Genomic DNA, 18,025 nt, shown 5'->3' on the forward strand with positions numbered 1-18,025 from the left:
AAGCCATAACTATAAAATTAGTTTATCCAAAATATCAAAGTTTCACCTTCATAAGTAAGTTAATTCTAATCATTTGGGGAATCAGCAGTGGACTAATGAGGTCTTACTGTTGCTTTGTTGTTATAATTTGGATAGGGGAAGAGTGATGATAACCTATTAGTGACTACATTTTTAAAAACTAACAAAATCTTACACCAGAAAAGTTGCATTTAATGATAAACAGACTAGACATAATACAATTTTAATAATTCTGTACCCCCAAAACTTTAGATTTTGGTCTTTATTAATCCATCTGATTTAATATCGGATGCAAATACAAATATATATAGGACCAGGCATGGAACACAAATGGTAAAATAGACTAGGCAGGAACCAGAGCCAGTTGGAAAGCAAGTGTTTCTTAAGATCCAGATTCTACGGCCACTCAGGAAGGTAAGCCCAGTGCTACATATTTCTCAGAGAAACTGGATAGGTGAACTTTTAATTAACTGTTGGGTCAAAATTTTAAAACATTATGCAGGTCAAGTTCAGGCCATGACCCAGGAGTTAGCAATCTCTAATTTCAATGGGTGCCAGAGTTCCCATCAGGAGTTCCACAACACAGGGATGATATACCTAGTTCGGATACATTTGTGTAGAGATATCAAGTCCTTAGCCTCTGCAGCTGCCATTTGAGGCCTGAAGCAGTCTGCTCTGGGACAGTCATCAATCAGCCTTATCAGTTGACCACAGTGTACCATACAAATATTAACATTTTCTATGTGTGCCTGCCTGTCTGTACCACTGGATGTTTTTTCTTTCTTTAGGAACACACATGTATATTTATCTTATTAGCCTACTTCCAAACACACATGCAAAGCACAATGTAAATTACCTTTCAGAAATAACCGGAAACTAACCTTAAGAGATTCTTTTTTTGTGAGTTTGCTTGAAGTTGAACTGTCCTTCTCTGAGCCATTATAAAGTTTAGATTCAGACTGAAATCATACAGAAACAGAAGAGAAATAATTAAATCCTTCAGATTTTCTACACATAGCATAAAAATTAATGTTAAAACTATGTGACATCTTTCTCATTTATTGCTATGATTTAAGCAAATGTCAATTTTCAAATAGAATTTTTCCCTATATAGTATGTCTTTAAAAATGAATCCATGTTAAATCCATAAATATAAAAAAGTTAAAACTAATCAGTATACAAACCTACAATGTGAAGTTAAGTAAGATCATTTGTAGATTTTACATTTTTTTTTAAAGAGTATTTCTAAGAACATATATAATTATTTATTCCTAGGACAAAAGTAGCCAAAGTAACATTATCTTTTAACAGTTTAAATATTCTTAAAACAAACAAAAAAAAGACACAAATTCTAACAAGCTGATGCACATATTGCCCTGCTTCTACTCCTCCTTCAACAGGAAGAAATACAAACACTTTTAGAAACCAGTATTAAGTCACTCTATCTAATTTGTACAGTGTGTAAACACCAATATTTCTAGGATCTACTACTTTCTACCTATCAAGTGAGTGGGATTTCCTCACTAAATTATTCATGTCTTAAATTTCTTTCCAGACTTTCAGTTTATACTTCACATTTTCATTTAATCTTCACAAGAATCTTGAACAATAGGCACAACAGATTGTTTTATCTCCATTTTACAAATCATGAAAGGGAGGCTCAGGAAGGTTGATTTTCCAAACTAACAATCATTAACACTGCAGAGATCAGAACCCAAGTTTCCTAATGTAATGCTTGTTTAAAGAGACCACATAGGTTCACCAGAGTAGAAAAGCACAAAACTTAAAAGCTCTATTTATTTTGTAAAAACAAAATTAAACATACTCCTTCAATGTCCAGAAGTTTTATTTTTAACTATTGTTAGACACAGCAGAAGGCACTTAAAGTTCTTAGCAGTACTCCTAAGTAGTGCCACAGTGCCATAGCTGTGGTATGTAGATCTGTGTGTTTAGGTGTTTAGGCTTTGGAGTAGGAATACCATTATACCATGTATTCACCAATTCTAGTATTAATTGCTTGAAAATAGGTCTTTTAAAAAAAAAAAAACTCTATAAATCTCATTGTATTTCTAGCTGTGGCAGACCTAAGATAAATTATTTCCTACTTTCTTTAATAATACAGATCATGTAAAATGATTGACAGAGCTCAAAACTCATAACCCCAAAATACAGGGGCATACTGACTCTTTTAAGCTGAAGGAAACTGAGAAAACTTGAAAAGCAGAAAGGTCACTCTCTGACCTTCTGCCTTTCTGCTCTAAAGCAGGCCACAATATAATTCTCTGACCCTCCCCTGAAGCAGGTGCTCTGCCTATCCTTAGAAGAAAGAACCCAAAGACACAGAGATACCAAGAAGAAGCTGAACAAACAGGCCTTGCTAAATTCCCCGCAGTGTATTAGCATCATATAATACCCCCCAACCTTTGTCCAATCATACTTCTGTGACTGTCTGCTCTTCACCAAACCAAAGCATAAAAATACACAGATTTCCCTGTTCTTTTGGGTCTTCATTTCTGAAAGCTCCTGTGTCACACAGAACTTGTATTAAATACATACGTATGCTTTTCTCTTGTTCATCTTTCTTTTGTTATGGGATCTCAGCCATGAACCTTGCAATGGGAAAAGAAATCTTTTCTCCCGTTGGTGATCCAGGCATTTCTCATATATGTTACATAAATAAAAAGTACTTTTAAACTTCTAGCCTAAGTACTTTACACTAATATGATAGATGAACTTTTGTGTAATGTATACATGAAAAGTGGGAATAATATTTGTGTAAAATCCTACATAAAAACGTATTGTGCAATCTTCTCAACCACTCTCAAGAACAGGATATGGGGGAGTTTATATGGGTTTAATGGTATTTTTATTTACTTGGGAGGTATAATGGTTGTTTTTGGTTATGCTACAGCAATGGCTATTGAAGAGTATGCTGAGGCATGGGGCTCAGGGTTTGAGGTTCTGGGGAGTCTTTTAGTAGGGTTAGCGATGGAGGTAGGATTGTTTTTATGAGTTTTAGATTTTGATGGGTTAGTGGTGGTGGTTAATTTTAACAATATAGGGAGTTGAGTGATTTCTGAGGGAGAAGGGCCGGGGGTTAATTCGGGAGGATTCTATTGGTGCGGGTGCTTTGTATGACTATGGGCGTTGGTTGGTGGTAGTTACTGGTTGAACATTGTTTGTTGGTGTGTATATTGTGATTGAGATTGCGCGGGGTAATAGGTTACGTTATTAGAAATAAGGTTAGGGTGAGAGGGATAAGGAAAGAGAGAAAATAAAATTTGATTATACCTTTTTGAGTGGTTGTGAGGATGGAGGTGATAATGTGGGTGTGTGAGATTGTTTAGATTTTTCTAGTCAGATTGAGTCTAGTAAAAGGGAAGCTGGGTTTTGACTTATAAGCAGGTTTTGGTAGGGAGCTGTGCAATGAATTGTAATGGGAAAATATCCTAGTATGTTAGAGAATTTAAATATGCATGATGGGATATCCATTTTAAGTTTATTGGTTATAAGAGTAAGATCCAAGGCTACTAGGAAGCCTAGAGCGGTTATGTACAGGGCCGAGAGTTTTAGGTGAGATGATATTGTTAGTTGGGGAGGTGAGGTGGGAGAGATGCTATTGGTAATGAGAAATCCTGTGAGTAGGCTGCCGATTGTGAGGCGTTTGATTAGGGTTTAATAGGGTGGGGGTGTTTTCGTTAATGTTGATTAAGGTTGGGAAGTGAGGTCGTCCTGTTAAGGTGAGGAGAATAGTTCAAGTATTGTAGGCGCTTGTTAGGAAAGTGGCAATGAGAGTGATAGATAGGGCTCAGGCGTTGGTATACGGCATGTTTGCGGTTTCGATGATGAGGTCTTTGGAGTAGAGCCTGTGAGAAAAGACATGCCTGCGAGTGCCAGGTTACCGATGGTTAGGGAAGTTGAGGTAAGGGGTATCATTTTAAATAATCCTCCAATTTTTCGAATGTCTTGCTCATTGTTTAGATTGTGGATAATAGACCCAGAGCAAATAAATAGTATGGCTTTGAAGAAGGCATGGGTGCAGATGTGTAGGAATGCTAAGTATGGCTGGTTGATGCCGATAGTGACTATTATTAGGCCTAATTGACTTGAGGTGGAGAAGGCTATGATTTTTTTGATATCGTTTTGTGTTAGGGTACAAATTGCTGTGAATAGAGTAGTAATGGCCCTTAGGCATAGTGTAAAGCTTTGAATTAACGTGTTGTTTTCCATTAAGGGGTGGAAGCGGATGAGTAGGAACACTCCAGCTACGACTATGGTGCTGGAGTGGAGTAAAGCTGAAACTGGGGTTGGGCCTTCTACAGCGGAGGGGAGTCAAGGATGGAGACCAAGTTGAGCTGATTTTCCTGTTGCTGCTAAGAGAAGGCCTATCAGTGGGAGAAAGTTTAAATTGGAGTCTAGGATGAATATCTGTTGAAAGTCCCATGAGTTATAATGTAGGAGAAACCATGTTAGGGTTAGAATAAAGCCAATATCGCCAATGTGGTTGTACAGGATTGCTTGGATGGCCGTCTGTTTGAGCATGCCATCAACTAATTAGTAGGAAGGATATAATTCCTACACCTTCCCATCCAATAAAAAGTTGGAAGAGGTTGTTGTTAGTAATTAGAATTAATATAGTGGTGAGAAAAATAAGTAGATACTTAAAAAACTGCTTAATGTTTAGGTCTGAGCTTATATATCATAATGAGAATTCTATAACAGATCAAGTGACGAATAGTGCAATTGGAATAAATATTACGGAAAAATAGTCTAGTTTGAAGCTTAGTGTTAGTTCTAATGTTTGGATGGTTGTTCAATGTCAGTTTGACATAATTATTTCTTGGTCTAGGAAAATATATAGAGTTGTGGGAAGGAGGCTAGTAATAAAAGCAGATATAATAATTGTTTTTACGTAATTTGGGTACAAGTGTTTTTTTGTTAGGATTGATAAAGGTAATGATGATCGGGAGGATTAAAGAGGTTAGGGTTATTATGGTAATGGAGGTAAACATGGTTATTACTTTTATTTGGAGTTGCACCAATGTTTTTGGTTCCTAAGACCAATGGATAACTGTTATCCTTTAAAAGTATCCAAAAAATGTAAGTTGTGAGAGCAAGCCCAACTGCTGAGAATAACAGAGAACTTAGTCTTTAGAAACAGTTGTCTTACAGTCATGGAAGTTTGATCCCATAAACATAAAAGCTCCTCCTGCTACTAAATCTTGTCAGAAAAAAAGTCGAAAGTCGAATCCCTTCACAAGTTATAGAAAATCCAGTGAACTACAAACCCACAGGGAAACTGGTTACTGCATCACATAGTGTTTCTCAAATCTGAATATGCACTCTTAAAGAAAAAATGCTCAACAGGCCTAAGAATGTGTCTAAGTATCCCAGTTTGAGACATACTGATTCATAAACTCTGTCTTATTCTAAGAAAATGTCTGTCAATCGTAGACAATTACTACTGCAAAGATCTGGCTTTTAACTGGTAAAATATATGTATTTTGATTGTCATCTGAATGAACTCAAAATACTTAAGAATTTTTTTTTTTAAAGCCATAAACCCTGAGAATATATCTGAATGCAATCCTCAGACTTAAGTTGGAGAAGTGCTGCTATAGCAGAAATACCAGAAACAGTATTACTCGGACAGGAAAACTGGTTACCAATCAGCTGTATTTCTAAGTAACCAACAATACTTACATTAGCCCCAATGGAACTTCACTCTTTTAATACACACCACATGGTTTAGATGTATCAACATAAAAACATCACATAAAAGCTTCATAGGATTTCAGTGTTAGTTCCCTCATCTCAAATATTAGGGAAATGTCATAATCATGTATTTGCTTATATATGCTTACCTTGCTCTTTGACATAGAAAGTGAAGATTCATCTTTATTTTGAGAAATATCTTCCTTCCCTCTTTCAAAACCTGAAAAAAAGTCAGTATATCAGTATTACTATTTTTGAACATGTATAATAAGTAATTCATTTTCAAGTATAGACTATATTTGATATAAATCAGTTCAGGAAGCCTGTACATACGGCTTTAAACTATTAAAGATCTCTAAAGGGTCATATCTAGTAAAATCCTTCAGAATTAAGGCTTGGAAACAATGAAGTATTTCCCTGAACCCACCAACATTGTGAAATATCTGTTTTCTTTGCTCCTGTAGAACTTTGCAAAAATTCAGCCCTCATAGAGCTTTTATTCCAGTCAGCTGGTTTCCAGCAATGAATTCTAACTAATGGAACCAACCCAACATACTTTTCATACCTCTGGTGAAAATGGAAAACAATTTCAGACGAGGTGATAAAAGATTAGGGAAATAAATCTGGATTGACTTTTTAAAAATCTTATAATGTGCGTATGGTGAGAATTAGATGAGGATACATACAAAGCACTTAGCACAGAGTTTTTGCACACAGCATACATTAAATTAATGTTCACTTTTATTATCATCACTTTCTATTGTTATTGCAAAAGGATGAATCTAAAATACTAGAGTGCATTGGGACAAACATGCATATACTCCTGTAATCACATAACACTTTAATATATAGCACTAAGCCGACACCAACAAACAAATTACTATTATAAAGGTACAACTGGGTGCTTCCAAGATGGCTGAATAGGAACAGCTCCAGTCTACAGCTCCTAGCGTGAGCAATACAGAAGACGGGTGATTTCTGCATTTCCAGCTGAGGTACCGGGTTCATCTCACTGGGGCTTGTCGCACAGTGGGTGCAGGATAGTGGGTGCAGCCCATCGAGTGTGAGCCGAAGCTGGGTGAGGCATCACCTCACCCAGGAAGCACAAGGAGTAAGGGAATTCCCTTTCCTAGCCATGGGAAGCTGTGACAGCACCTGGAAAATCGGGTCACTCCCACCCTAATATTGCGCTTCTCCAACTGTCTTAGCAAAAAGCACACCAGGAGATTATATCCCGTGCCTGGCTCGGAGGGTCACACGCCCAAAGAGCCTCACTCATTGCTAGCACAGCAGTCTGAGATCTAACTGCAAGGCAGCAGCGAGGCTGGGGGAGGTATGCCCGCCACTGCTGAGGCTTGAGTAGGTAAACAAAGCGGCCAGGAAGCTCCAACTGGGTGGAGCCCACTGCAGCTCAAGGAAGCCTGCCTGCCTCTGTAGACTCCACCTCTGGGGGCAGGGCATAACCGAACAAAACGCAGCAGAAACCTCTGCAGACTTAAATGTCCCTGTCTGATAGCTTTGAAGAGAGTAGTGGTTCTCCCAGGATGGAGTTTGAGATCTGAGAACGGACAGACTGCCTCCTCAAGTGGGTCCCTGACCCCCAAGCAGCCTAACTGGGAGGCACTCCCCAGTAGGGGCAGACTGACACCTCACACGGCCAGGTACCCCTCTGAGACGAAGCTTCCAGAGGAATGATCAGGCAGCAACATGTGCTGTTCAGCAATATTTGCTGATCTGCAGCCTCCACTGCTGATACCCAGGCAAACAGCGTCTGCAGTGGACCTCCAGCAAACTCCAACAGACCTGCAGCTAAGGGTCCTGTTAGAAGGAAAAAGGACATCCACACCAAAACCCCACGTGTATGTCACCATCACCAAAGACCAAAGGTAGATAAAACCACAAAGATGGGGAAAAAACAGAGCAGAAAAGCTGAAAATTCTAAAAATCAGAGCACCTCTCTCCCTCCAAAGGACCACAGCTCCTCTCCAGCAATGGAACAAAGCTGGACGGAGAGTGACTTTGATGAGTCGAGAGGCGAAGGCTTCAGAAGATCAAACTTCTCCCAGCTAAAGGAGGAAGTTTGGACCCATTGCAAAGAAGGTAAAAACCTTGAAAAAAGATGAGACAAACGGCTAACTAGAATAACCAGTGTAGAGAAGTCCTTAAATGACCTGATGCAGCTGAAAATCACGGCATGAGAATTACGTGACACATGCACAAGCTTCAGTAGCAGATTCGATTAACTGGAAGAAAGGGTACCAGTGACTGAAAATCAAATGAATGAAATGAAATGAGAAGTTTAGAGAAAAAAGAGTAAAAAGAAACTAACAAAATCTCCAAGAAATATGGGACTATGTGAAAAGACCAAATCTACGTCTGACTGGTGTACCTGAAAGTGACGGGGAGAATGGAACCAAGTTGGAAAACACTCTGCAGGATATTATCCAGGAGAACTTCCCCAACCTAGCAAGACAGGCCAACAATCAAATTCAGGAAATATAGAGAACACCACAAAGATACTCCTCGAGAAGAGCAACTCCAAGACACATAATTGTCAGATTCACCAAAGTTGAAATGAAGGAAAAAATGTTAAGGGCAGCCAGAGAGAAAGGTCGAGTTAGCCACAAATGGAAGCCCATCAGATTAACAGTGGATCTCTCAGCAGAAGCTCTACAAGCCAGAAGAGAGTGGGGGCCAATTTTCAACATTCTTAAATAAAATAATTTACAACCCAAAATTTTGTATCCAGCCAAACTAAGCTTCATAGTGAAGGAGAAATAACATCCTTTACAGACAAGCAAATGCTGAGAGATTTTGTCACCACCAGGCCTGTCCTACAAGAGTTCCTGAAGGAAGCACCAAACATGGAAGGGAACAACCGGTACCAGCCACTGCAAAAACATGGCAAATTGTAAAGATCATTGATGCTAGGAAGAAACTGCATCAACTAATGAGCAAAATAACCAGCTAACATCATAATGACAGGATCAAGTTCACACATAACAATAATAACCTTAAATATAAAGGGGCTAAATGCTCCAATTAAAAGACACAGACTGGCAAATTGGATAAACAGTCAAGACCCATCAGTGGATCTAGAATTAGAATTACCATTTGACGCAGCCATCCCATTACTGGGTGTATACCCAAAGGATTATAAATCATGCTGCTATAAAGACACATGCACACATATGTTTACTGTGGCACTATTCACAAGAGCAAAGACTTGGACCCAACCCAAATGTCCATCAATGATAGACTGGATTAAGACAATGTGGCACATATACACCATGGAATACTACGCAGCCATAAAAAAGGATGAGTTCATGTCCTTTGTAGGGACATGGATGAAGCTGGAAACCCTCATTCTCAGCAAACTATCTCAAGGACAAAAAACCAAACACTGCCATGTTCTCACTCATAGGTGGGAATTGAACAATGAGAACACTCGGACACAGGAAGGGGAACATCACACCCCGGGGCCTGTCATGGAGTGGGGGAAGGGGGAAACGGATAGCATTAGGAGATACACCTAATGTAAATGACAAGTTAATGGGTACAGCACACCAACATGGCACATGTATACATATGTAACAAACCTGCACGTTGTGCACATGTACCCTAGAACTTAAAGTATAACAAATAAGAAAATAAACAAATAAATAGCATACAGAAGAAAATAAAAAAAAAAAGACCCATCAGTGTGCTGTATTCAGAAGACCCATCTCACGTGCAGAGACACACATAGGCTCAAAATAAAGGGATGGAGGAAGACCTACCAAGCAAATGGAAAACAAAAAAAAGGCAGGGGTTGCAATCCTAATCTCTGATAAAATAGACTTCAAACCAACAAAGATCAGGAGAGACAAAGAAGGCCATTACATAATGGTAAAGGGATCAGTTCAATAAGAAGAGCTAACTATCCTAAATATATATGCACCCAATACAGGAGCACCCAGATTCATAAAGCAAGTCCTTAGAGACTTACAAAGAGACTTAGACTCCCACACAATAATAATGGGAGACTTTAACACCCCATTGTCAACATTAGACAGATCAACGAGACAGAAAGCTAAAAAGGATATCAAGGAATTGAACTCAGCTCTGCACCAGGCAGACTTAATAGACATTTACAGAACTCTCCACCCCAAATCAACAGAATATACATTCTTCTCAGCACCATATCGCACTTACTCCAAAATTGACCACATAGTTGGAAGTAAAGCACTCCTCAGCAAATGTAAAAGAACAGACATTATAACAAACTCTCTCTCAGACCACAGTGCAATCAAACTTGAACTCAGGATTAAGAAACTCACTCAAAACCACTCAACTACATGGAAACTGAACAACCTGCTCCTGAATGACTACTGGGTACATAACAAAATGAAGGCAGAAATAAAGATGTTCTTTGAAATCAATGAGAACAAAGACACAACATACCAGAATTTCTGGGACACACTGAAACCGGTGTGTAGAGGGAAATTTATAGCACTAAATGCCCACAAGAGAAAACTGGAAAGATCTAAAATTTACACCCTAGCATCACAATTAAAAGAACTAGAGAAGCAAGAGCGAACACATTCAAAAGCTAGCAGAAGGCAAGAAATAACTAAGATCAGAGCAGAACTGAAGGAGAGAGAGACACAAAAAACCCTTCAAAAAAATCAATGAATCCAGGAGTTGCTTTTTTGAAAAGATCAACAAAATTGAAAGACCGCTAGTAAGACTAATAAAGAAGAAAAGAGAGAAGAATCAAATAGACGCAATAAAAAATGATAAAGGGGATATCACCATCGACCCCACAGAAATACAACTACCATCAGAGAATACTATAAACACCTCTACGCAAATCAACTAGAAAATCTAGAAGAAATGGATAAATTCCTGGACACATACACCCTCCCAAGACTAAACCAGGAAGGAGCTGAATCGCTGAATAGACCAATAACAGGCTCTGAAATTGAGGCAATAATTAATAGCCTACCAACCAAAAAAAGTCCAGGACCAGACTGATTCATAGCTGAATTCTACCAGATGCACAAGGAGGAGGTGGTACCATTCCTTCTGAAACTATTCCAATCAATAGAAAAAGAGGGAATCCTCCCTAACTCATTTTATGAGGCCAGCATCATCCTGATACCAAAGCCTGGCAAAGACACAGCAAAAAAAGAGAATTTTAGACCAATATCCCTGATGAACATCGATGCAAAAGTCCTCAATAAAATATTGGCAAACCGAATCCAGGAGCACATGAAAAAGCTTATCCACCATGATTAAGTGGGCTTCATCTCTGGGATGAAAGGCTGGTTCAACATTCGCAAATCAATAAACGTAATCCATCATATAAACAGAACCAAAGACAAAAACCACATGATTATCTCAACAGATGCAGAAAAGGCCTTTGACAAAGTTCAACAGCCCTTCATGCTAAAAACTCTCAATAAATTCGGTATTGATGGAACGTATCTCAAAATATAAGAGTTATTTAGGACAAACCCACTGTCAGTATCATACTGAATGGGCAAAAACTGGACGCATTCCCTTTGAAAACTGGCACAAGACAGGGATGCCCTCTCTCACCACTCCTATTCAACATAGTGTTGGAAGTTCTGGCTAGAGCAATCAGTCAAGAGAAAGAAATAAAGGATATTCAATTAGGAAAAGAGGAAGTCAAATTGTCCCTGCTTGCAGATGACATGATTGCATATTTAGAAAACCCCATCGTCTCAGCCCAAAATCTCCTTAAGCTGATAAGCAACTTCAGCAAAGTTTCAGGATACAAAATCAATGTGCAAAAATCACAAGCATTCTGATACACCAATAACAGACACAGAGCCAAATCATGAATGAACTCCTGTTCACAATTGCTTCAAAGAGAATAAAATACCTAGGAATCCAACTTACAAGGGATGTGAAGGACCTCTTCAAGGAGAACTACAAACCACTGCTCAACGAAATAGAAGAGGAGGACACAAACAAATGGAAGAACATACCATGCTCATGGATAGGAAGAATCAATATTGTGAAAATGGCCATACTGCCCAAGGTAATTTATAGATTCAATGCCATTACCATCAAGCTACCAATGACTTCCTTCACAGAATTGGAAAAAACTACTTTAAAGTTCATATGGAACCAAAAAAGAGCCCGCATTGCCAAGACAATCCTAAGCCAAAAGAACAAAGCTGGAGGCATCACACTACCTGACTTCAAACTATACTACAAGGCTACAGTAACCAAAACAGCATGGTACTGTTACCAAAACAGAGATAAAGACCAATGGAACAGAACAGAGCCCTCAGAAATAATACCACACATCTACAACCATCTGATCTTTGACAAACCTGACAAAAACAAGAAATGGGGAAAGGATTCCCTATTTAATAAATGGTGCTGAGAAAACTGGCTAGCCATATGTAGAAAGCTGAAACTGGATCCCTGCCTTACACCTTATACGAAAATTAATTCAAGATGGATTAAAGACTTAAATGTTAGACCTAAAACCATCAAAACCCTAGAAGAAAACCTAGGCAATACCATTCAGGACATAGGCATGGGCAAGGACTTCATGACTAAAACACCAAAAGCAATGGCAACAAAAGCCAAAATTGACAAATGGGATCTCATTAAACTAAAGACCTTCTGCACAGCAAAAGAAACTACCATCAGAGTGAGCAGGCAACCTAAAAAATGGGAGAAAATGTTTGCAATCTACTCATCTGACAAAGGGCTAATATCCATCCAGAATCTACAAAGAACTCAAACAAATTTACAAGAAAAAAAATGAACAACCCCATCAAAAAGTGGGCAAAGGATATGAACAGACACTTCTCAAAACAAGACATTTGTGCAGGCAACAGACACATGAAAAAATGCTCATCATCACTGGCCATCAGAGAAAGGCAAATCAAAACCACAATGAGATACCATCTCACACCAGTCAGAATGGCGATCATTAAAAAGTCATGAAACAACAGGTGCTGGAGAGGATGTGGAGAAACAGGAACACTTTTACACTGTTGGTGGGACTGTAAACTAGTTCAACCATTGTGGAAGACAGTGTGGCGATTCCTCAAGGATCTAGAACTAGAAATACCATTTGACCCAGCGATCCCATTACTGGGTATATACCCAAAGGATTATAAATCATGCTGCTATGAAGACACATGCACATGTATGTTTATTGTAGCACTGTTCACAATAGCAAAGACTTGGAATCAACCCAAATGTCCATCACTGCCAGACTGGATTAAGAAAATGTGGCACATATACACCATGGAATACTATGCAGCCATAAAAAGGATGAGTTCATGTCCTTTGCAGCGACATTGATGCAGGTGGAAACCCTCATTCTCAGCAAACTATCTCAAGGACAAAAAAACAAACACCACATGTTCTCACTCATAGGTGGGAAGTGAACAATGAGAACACTCGGACACAGGAAGGGGAACATCACACACCAGGGCCTGTCATGGAGTTGGGGGAGGGGAAAAGGATAGCATTACGAGATATACCTGTTGTAAATGACAAGTTAATGGGTGCAGCACACCAACATGGCACATGTATACATATGTAACAAACCTGCACGTTGTGCACATGTACCCTAGAACTTAAAACATTAAAAAAAAAAAAAAAAAAAAAAAGGTACAACTGTATTGAGACTTGTGTGGTAGGCATAAAAGGAGCAGTACAAATTTTAATTTTAATGAGGTTTTTCTATTTTTGAGGACAGGTACTATTAACTCTTTCCTATAATTATTTGGTCAGAGTCCAATAAAAGCCTATGTTAAAAAAATAGGTACATTCATAAAGCAGCATTTTTTAAAAAGTCAAGTAGTACCAGTGCCTAAAGTATTTTAAAATCACTTCTAGCACATCAAGGATAAGACCATTGATTCTGTATTTGGTTTATTAATACAACAGCTAAAAAAATCTGTTCCATTTTCTTAATCCAGACATTTTATTGAAAATTTTGTATGATATAAGAAAGGGATCTTTTTTCCCTCTCTGGTAAGAAAAAAGATCACTCAATGCCAATACTAAAAATAAAATGTAAAAAAAATGAAACTTTCATGAATACAACATGGAATGTTAAATGAAATTAGTGATTTGGGGTAGCAAATTCTCTTCCAATTATCCTCCCCACTCCTACAATGAGACAGAAACCTACATCCCTATTAAAATGGCTAAAATTAAAAGGACTAACACTATCCGGGTACAGGTGAAAACATGGAGCAGCTGAAACTGTTTACTACTGGTGAGAACACAAAGTGGCCTAACAACTTTGAAAAACTATTTGACAGTATCTATTAAAGTTAAATGTACACCCATTCTAACACACAGGAATTCTAGTCCTAGATATACCCAACAGAAATGAGTGTGTACATCCACCAAAAGAGAGGCACAAGAATGTTCATAGAAGCTTTATTCATAATAGCCAAAATCTGGAAACACTTCACATGGCTATTAAGAGTAAAATTAATGAATGTATTATAGTATGGTTACACAACGGAAAATTAGACAGCAACAAAAAAGAACAACAAATATTGAGTGAAAGAAGCCAACTCTACCCATTTAAAAAAAGTACATACCAAATGATTCTATTTACAAAGAATCTATGGCATTAAGAGTTTGGAACAGTAGTTTACCTTTTTGGAGGAAATACTGACTCGGAGGAGTGTGAGAGGGCCTTCTGCTATGGGAAGTAATTACACGTGTCTATATGCAACTAAAAATTCAAAAGCTGCACACTTAATTACATGTAAGTTATATCTCAATAAAAATAATTTTAAAACACACCTGTTCCCTATTCTTCCAGTTTATTGGGTTTCCTCTTGCTTTGACATCCTATCCCACCTAGTCTATATGCTTTTAACTTTAACTTGTTCCATATCTGGCTAATTCTGATTCATTTATCAGCAATAATGATATTTATAATAATTAACACAATAATATTAATAAAAGCAATAATAAAGCAACCAATACCTATTTGTGAGAACTCAGGTGCGTGTAACACACTATGCTACAGGTTTCATTTTTTTCTAATCCTTAAAACAATGCCACACACAGAAAAAATTAACCATATTTTACAGTTGAAAAAACTAAAGCTCACAGAAATTAAGCTGACCAACATCAACAAGCGAGTATCAGAGCTGATTTAAACTTAGGTCTACATTTAAAACTCATGCTGTTTCTACAATGCCATGGTGCCTCTCAAGACACAAGGCCACCCCTTCAGGGAGGTCTTGTTTTGACTTTGCAGGCATAGTTAGTTGCTCCTTTCTATGACACAAACAGCACTTCACACTACTTGTACTAAAGTATTTACTGCAGTGTACTCCAATTATCTTGATGCTCATGTTGACCATAAGTTCCTAAAAAGGGTCTAATTCTTGTATATTCTCTGAAACTTAAAAATTTCATAAATTAATAAAAAATTTAATAGAAATAACTCCATTTTTACTTCTAAAGGTTTTTAGAAAATGTGAAATATAGCACATCTTTAGAAAAATGCCTAAAACATAAATGTATAACTTAACAAACACAGAGCTTACTTAACCATCACCCAAATCAAGAAACAGAGAATTGCTAACATTTCATAAGATTCCTCCTTCGTGCAACTCTTAATCACAATCCACCCTTTCTCCTCAAAAGTAACTTGACTTGCTCAATAATTATTTACTAGCATGTCACAGCAGGTACTTCATTCATTTTCACTGCTGATTAGAATCCTACCGCATGACTACACCACTATTTATCCATTCCACCATTATCAGACACTGGATTGTTCCTAATTTTCCCCTGATGAACAATAGTGCTATGAATATTCTTGGAAATGTATTGTTGTAGACACCCCTAAGTTTCTCTAAGGTTTAAATCTAGGAGGAGGAATCCAGGGTCACAGAGCATGTGTAACTGAAACTTTATACCAAACTACGCAAAAATTCTCTTTTCTCCATAACCATAGTAACTTCAGTATTGAAAAATTTTTGATATTTTCGCCAGTCTGGTGGATGCACAATAGTTTGTCAGTGAAGTTTTAGTCTGCGTGTCCCTGATTACTAATGGTGCTGAGAACTTTCTCATATTAATTGGCTAATTTCCTTTGTGAAGAACGTCTTCAGATCTTTTGTACATTAAAAAAAAAAAAGTATCTTTTCTTATTATATAAGAATTGTTGATGTAGTCTAGATACTAGTACTTCACCAAATGTATTTGTTGCCAACATCTCCTTATTCTGTGGCTTTTCATAGGCTATATGGTTTCCTTTGGTGAAGAGCTTTTAATTTTCATGTATTCAAATTTAGCAATCTCTTCCTTTAAAGGTCAGTGCTTTTGGGTCTTAAGAAATTCTTCCCTAAACCTGCAGTCATAAAAATATTGTCCAATAATGTAGTTTTACTTTTTGCATCTACATCTACAATACATCTGGAATTGACATTTGAGTACAGTGTGATATGCAGATACAATTTCACTTTCTTTGCATTTAGACACCAACTGACCTGCCACCATTTATTGAAAAGAACTTCCTTTATTAATATGTGTCAAATGTTCATATACGTGTAGGTTTGTTTCTGTGCACCCTGTTCTATTCATCTAGCACTTAAAGTACAATATTGCCTAGAAATGGTGAACGCAGGCATTCTTGTCTTGTTTCTAATCTTAAAACTGTCAATATTTAACCATTAAGTATAATGTTTAATGTAGATTTTTGGTATATTTTTATATATGTATTTTTATATATATTTAGATATAGATATTGATATTGGTACACACATTAATATAGATATTTAAGGAACAGGGTTTATTTTTCTGTTTTTTTTTGTTTGTTTGTTTGTTTTGAGACAGGGTCTTCTCTGTTGCCTAGGCTGGAGTGCAGTGGTGTGATCTCAGCTCACTGCAGCCTCGATCTCCTGTAACAGGCAATCCTTCAACCTCAGCCTCCTGAGTAGCTGAGACAAGAGACACATGTTACTAGGCCTTTTTTTTTTTTTTTTTATCTTTTATTTTTTTTGTAGAGATGAGGTCTCACCATGTTGCCCGGGCTGGTCTTGAAATCCTGGGCTCAAGCAATCCTCCCACCTCAGCCTCCCAAAGTGCTGGAATTACAGATAAGAGCCACCATATCCAGCTGGAACAGGTACTGATACAGATATTTAAGGAAGTTCACTCCCTCTAGTTTTCTAAGAGTTACCAAAACGAAATTTGGATTTCATCAAAACTTTTCTCACATCTATTAAGATAACCATATTCTGCTTTTAATCTGTTAGTATAGTGAACCACATTTATTTCTAATGTTAAGTCAATCCTGCTTCCTTAGATTTTCATCCAACTTAGTCATAATGCATTGTTCTCTTTATAAAAAGATATTGTTACTACCATTAAGGAGTTCTGTAATCCATATTCATTACTGATTGGAAAAATTACAGAACAATCTCTTTCAGTTGAATTTCATGTCAAAGTTATACTATTACTAGTGTTCTTCCCACTCTGCACTTCCATCCTCTGAAAGCAGTTGTGCAAGACTGGAATTATTCCTTCATTTAATGTTTGGCAGAACTTGTTATGTACTTGAATTTGGCGCTTTCACATTTAATTTCTGTTTTTTTTTTTGAGATGGAGTTTTGCTCTGTCGCCCAGGCTGCTGGAGTGCAGTGGCACAATCTCAACTCGCTGCAAACTCTGCTCCCGGGTTCAAGTAATTCTCCTGCCTCAGTCTCCCAAGTAGCTGGGATTACAGGTGCATGCCACCATGCCTGGCTAATTTTTGTATTTTTAGTAAAGACGGGGTTTCACCATGTTGGCCAGGCTGGTCTCGAACTCCTGACCTCAAGTGATCCACCTGCCTTGGCCTCCCAAAGTCCTGGGATTACTGGCATGAGCCACTGCACCCAGCCTCTGATTTAATTTCTTAATGGTTATTAGGACTATTCAGGTATTCCATTTCTTTTAAAAACAGTTTTAGTAAACTATATTTACTAAGAATTTATTTCATTTGAACTTTTGAGTATATCTCAGCATACAAAAGTTCACAATATTCTCTTACATGTTTAATACATGCTCCATCTATTGTTGTATATCTTTTTTATCTTTGATACTGGCTAACTGTATCAGAGTTACACTTTTTAAAAAAATACCTTTTGTCTATTGATTTGCAGTGACACTCTTTTTCATAATCAGTCGTACCACAGGTTTGTCTATTAGTCTTTTTCCAAGAATTTTAGGCTTTATTGAAACTCTCCAGTGTGTGTATTTTCTGTTCCATTAATTCTTACTCTTACCTTTATTA

At 37.6% G+C, this 18,025-nt stretch overlaps 1 protein-coding gene across 4 annotated transcripts in view; it reads right to left on the reverse strand.

Moving 5' to 3' along the window:
- Positions 1-18,025, reverse strand: part of OSBPL8 (oxysterol binding protein like 8) — a 226,656-nt gene that overhangs the window by 49,129 nt on the left and 159,502 nt on the right. For all 4 annotated transcript variants that reach the window (XM_023217461.2, XM_023217626.3, XM_023217562.3 and 1 more), the window contains 2 exons: positions 5,883-5,953; positions 900-977 (listed from right to left, as the gene is read on the reverse strand). In XM_023217461.2, coding sequence (XP_023073229.1) covers positions 900-977; positions 5,883-5,953 — 149 coding nt within the window. The remainder of the gene's footprint in view (positions 1-899; positions 978-5,882; positions 5,954-18,025) is intronic.

The sequence above is a fragment of the Piliocolobus tephrosceles genome, chromosome 10 (genome assembly GCF_002776525.5).
Source record: "Piliocolobus tephrosceles isolate RC106 chromosome 10, ASM277652v3, whole genome shotgun sequence".
In the NCBI taxonomy this organism is placed as follows: Eukaryota; Metazoa; Chordata; class Mammalia; order Primates; family Cercopithecidae; genus Piliocolobus; species Piliocolobus tephrosceles.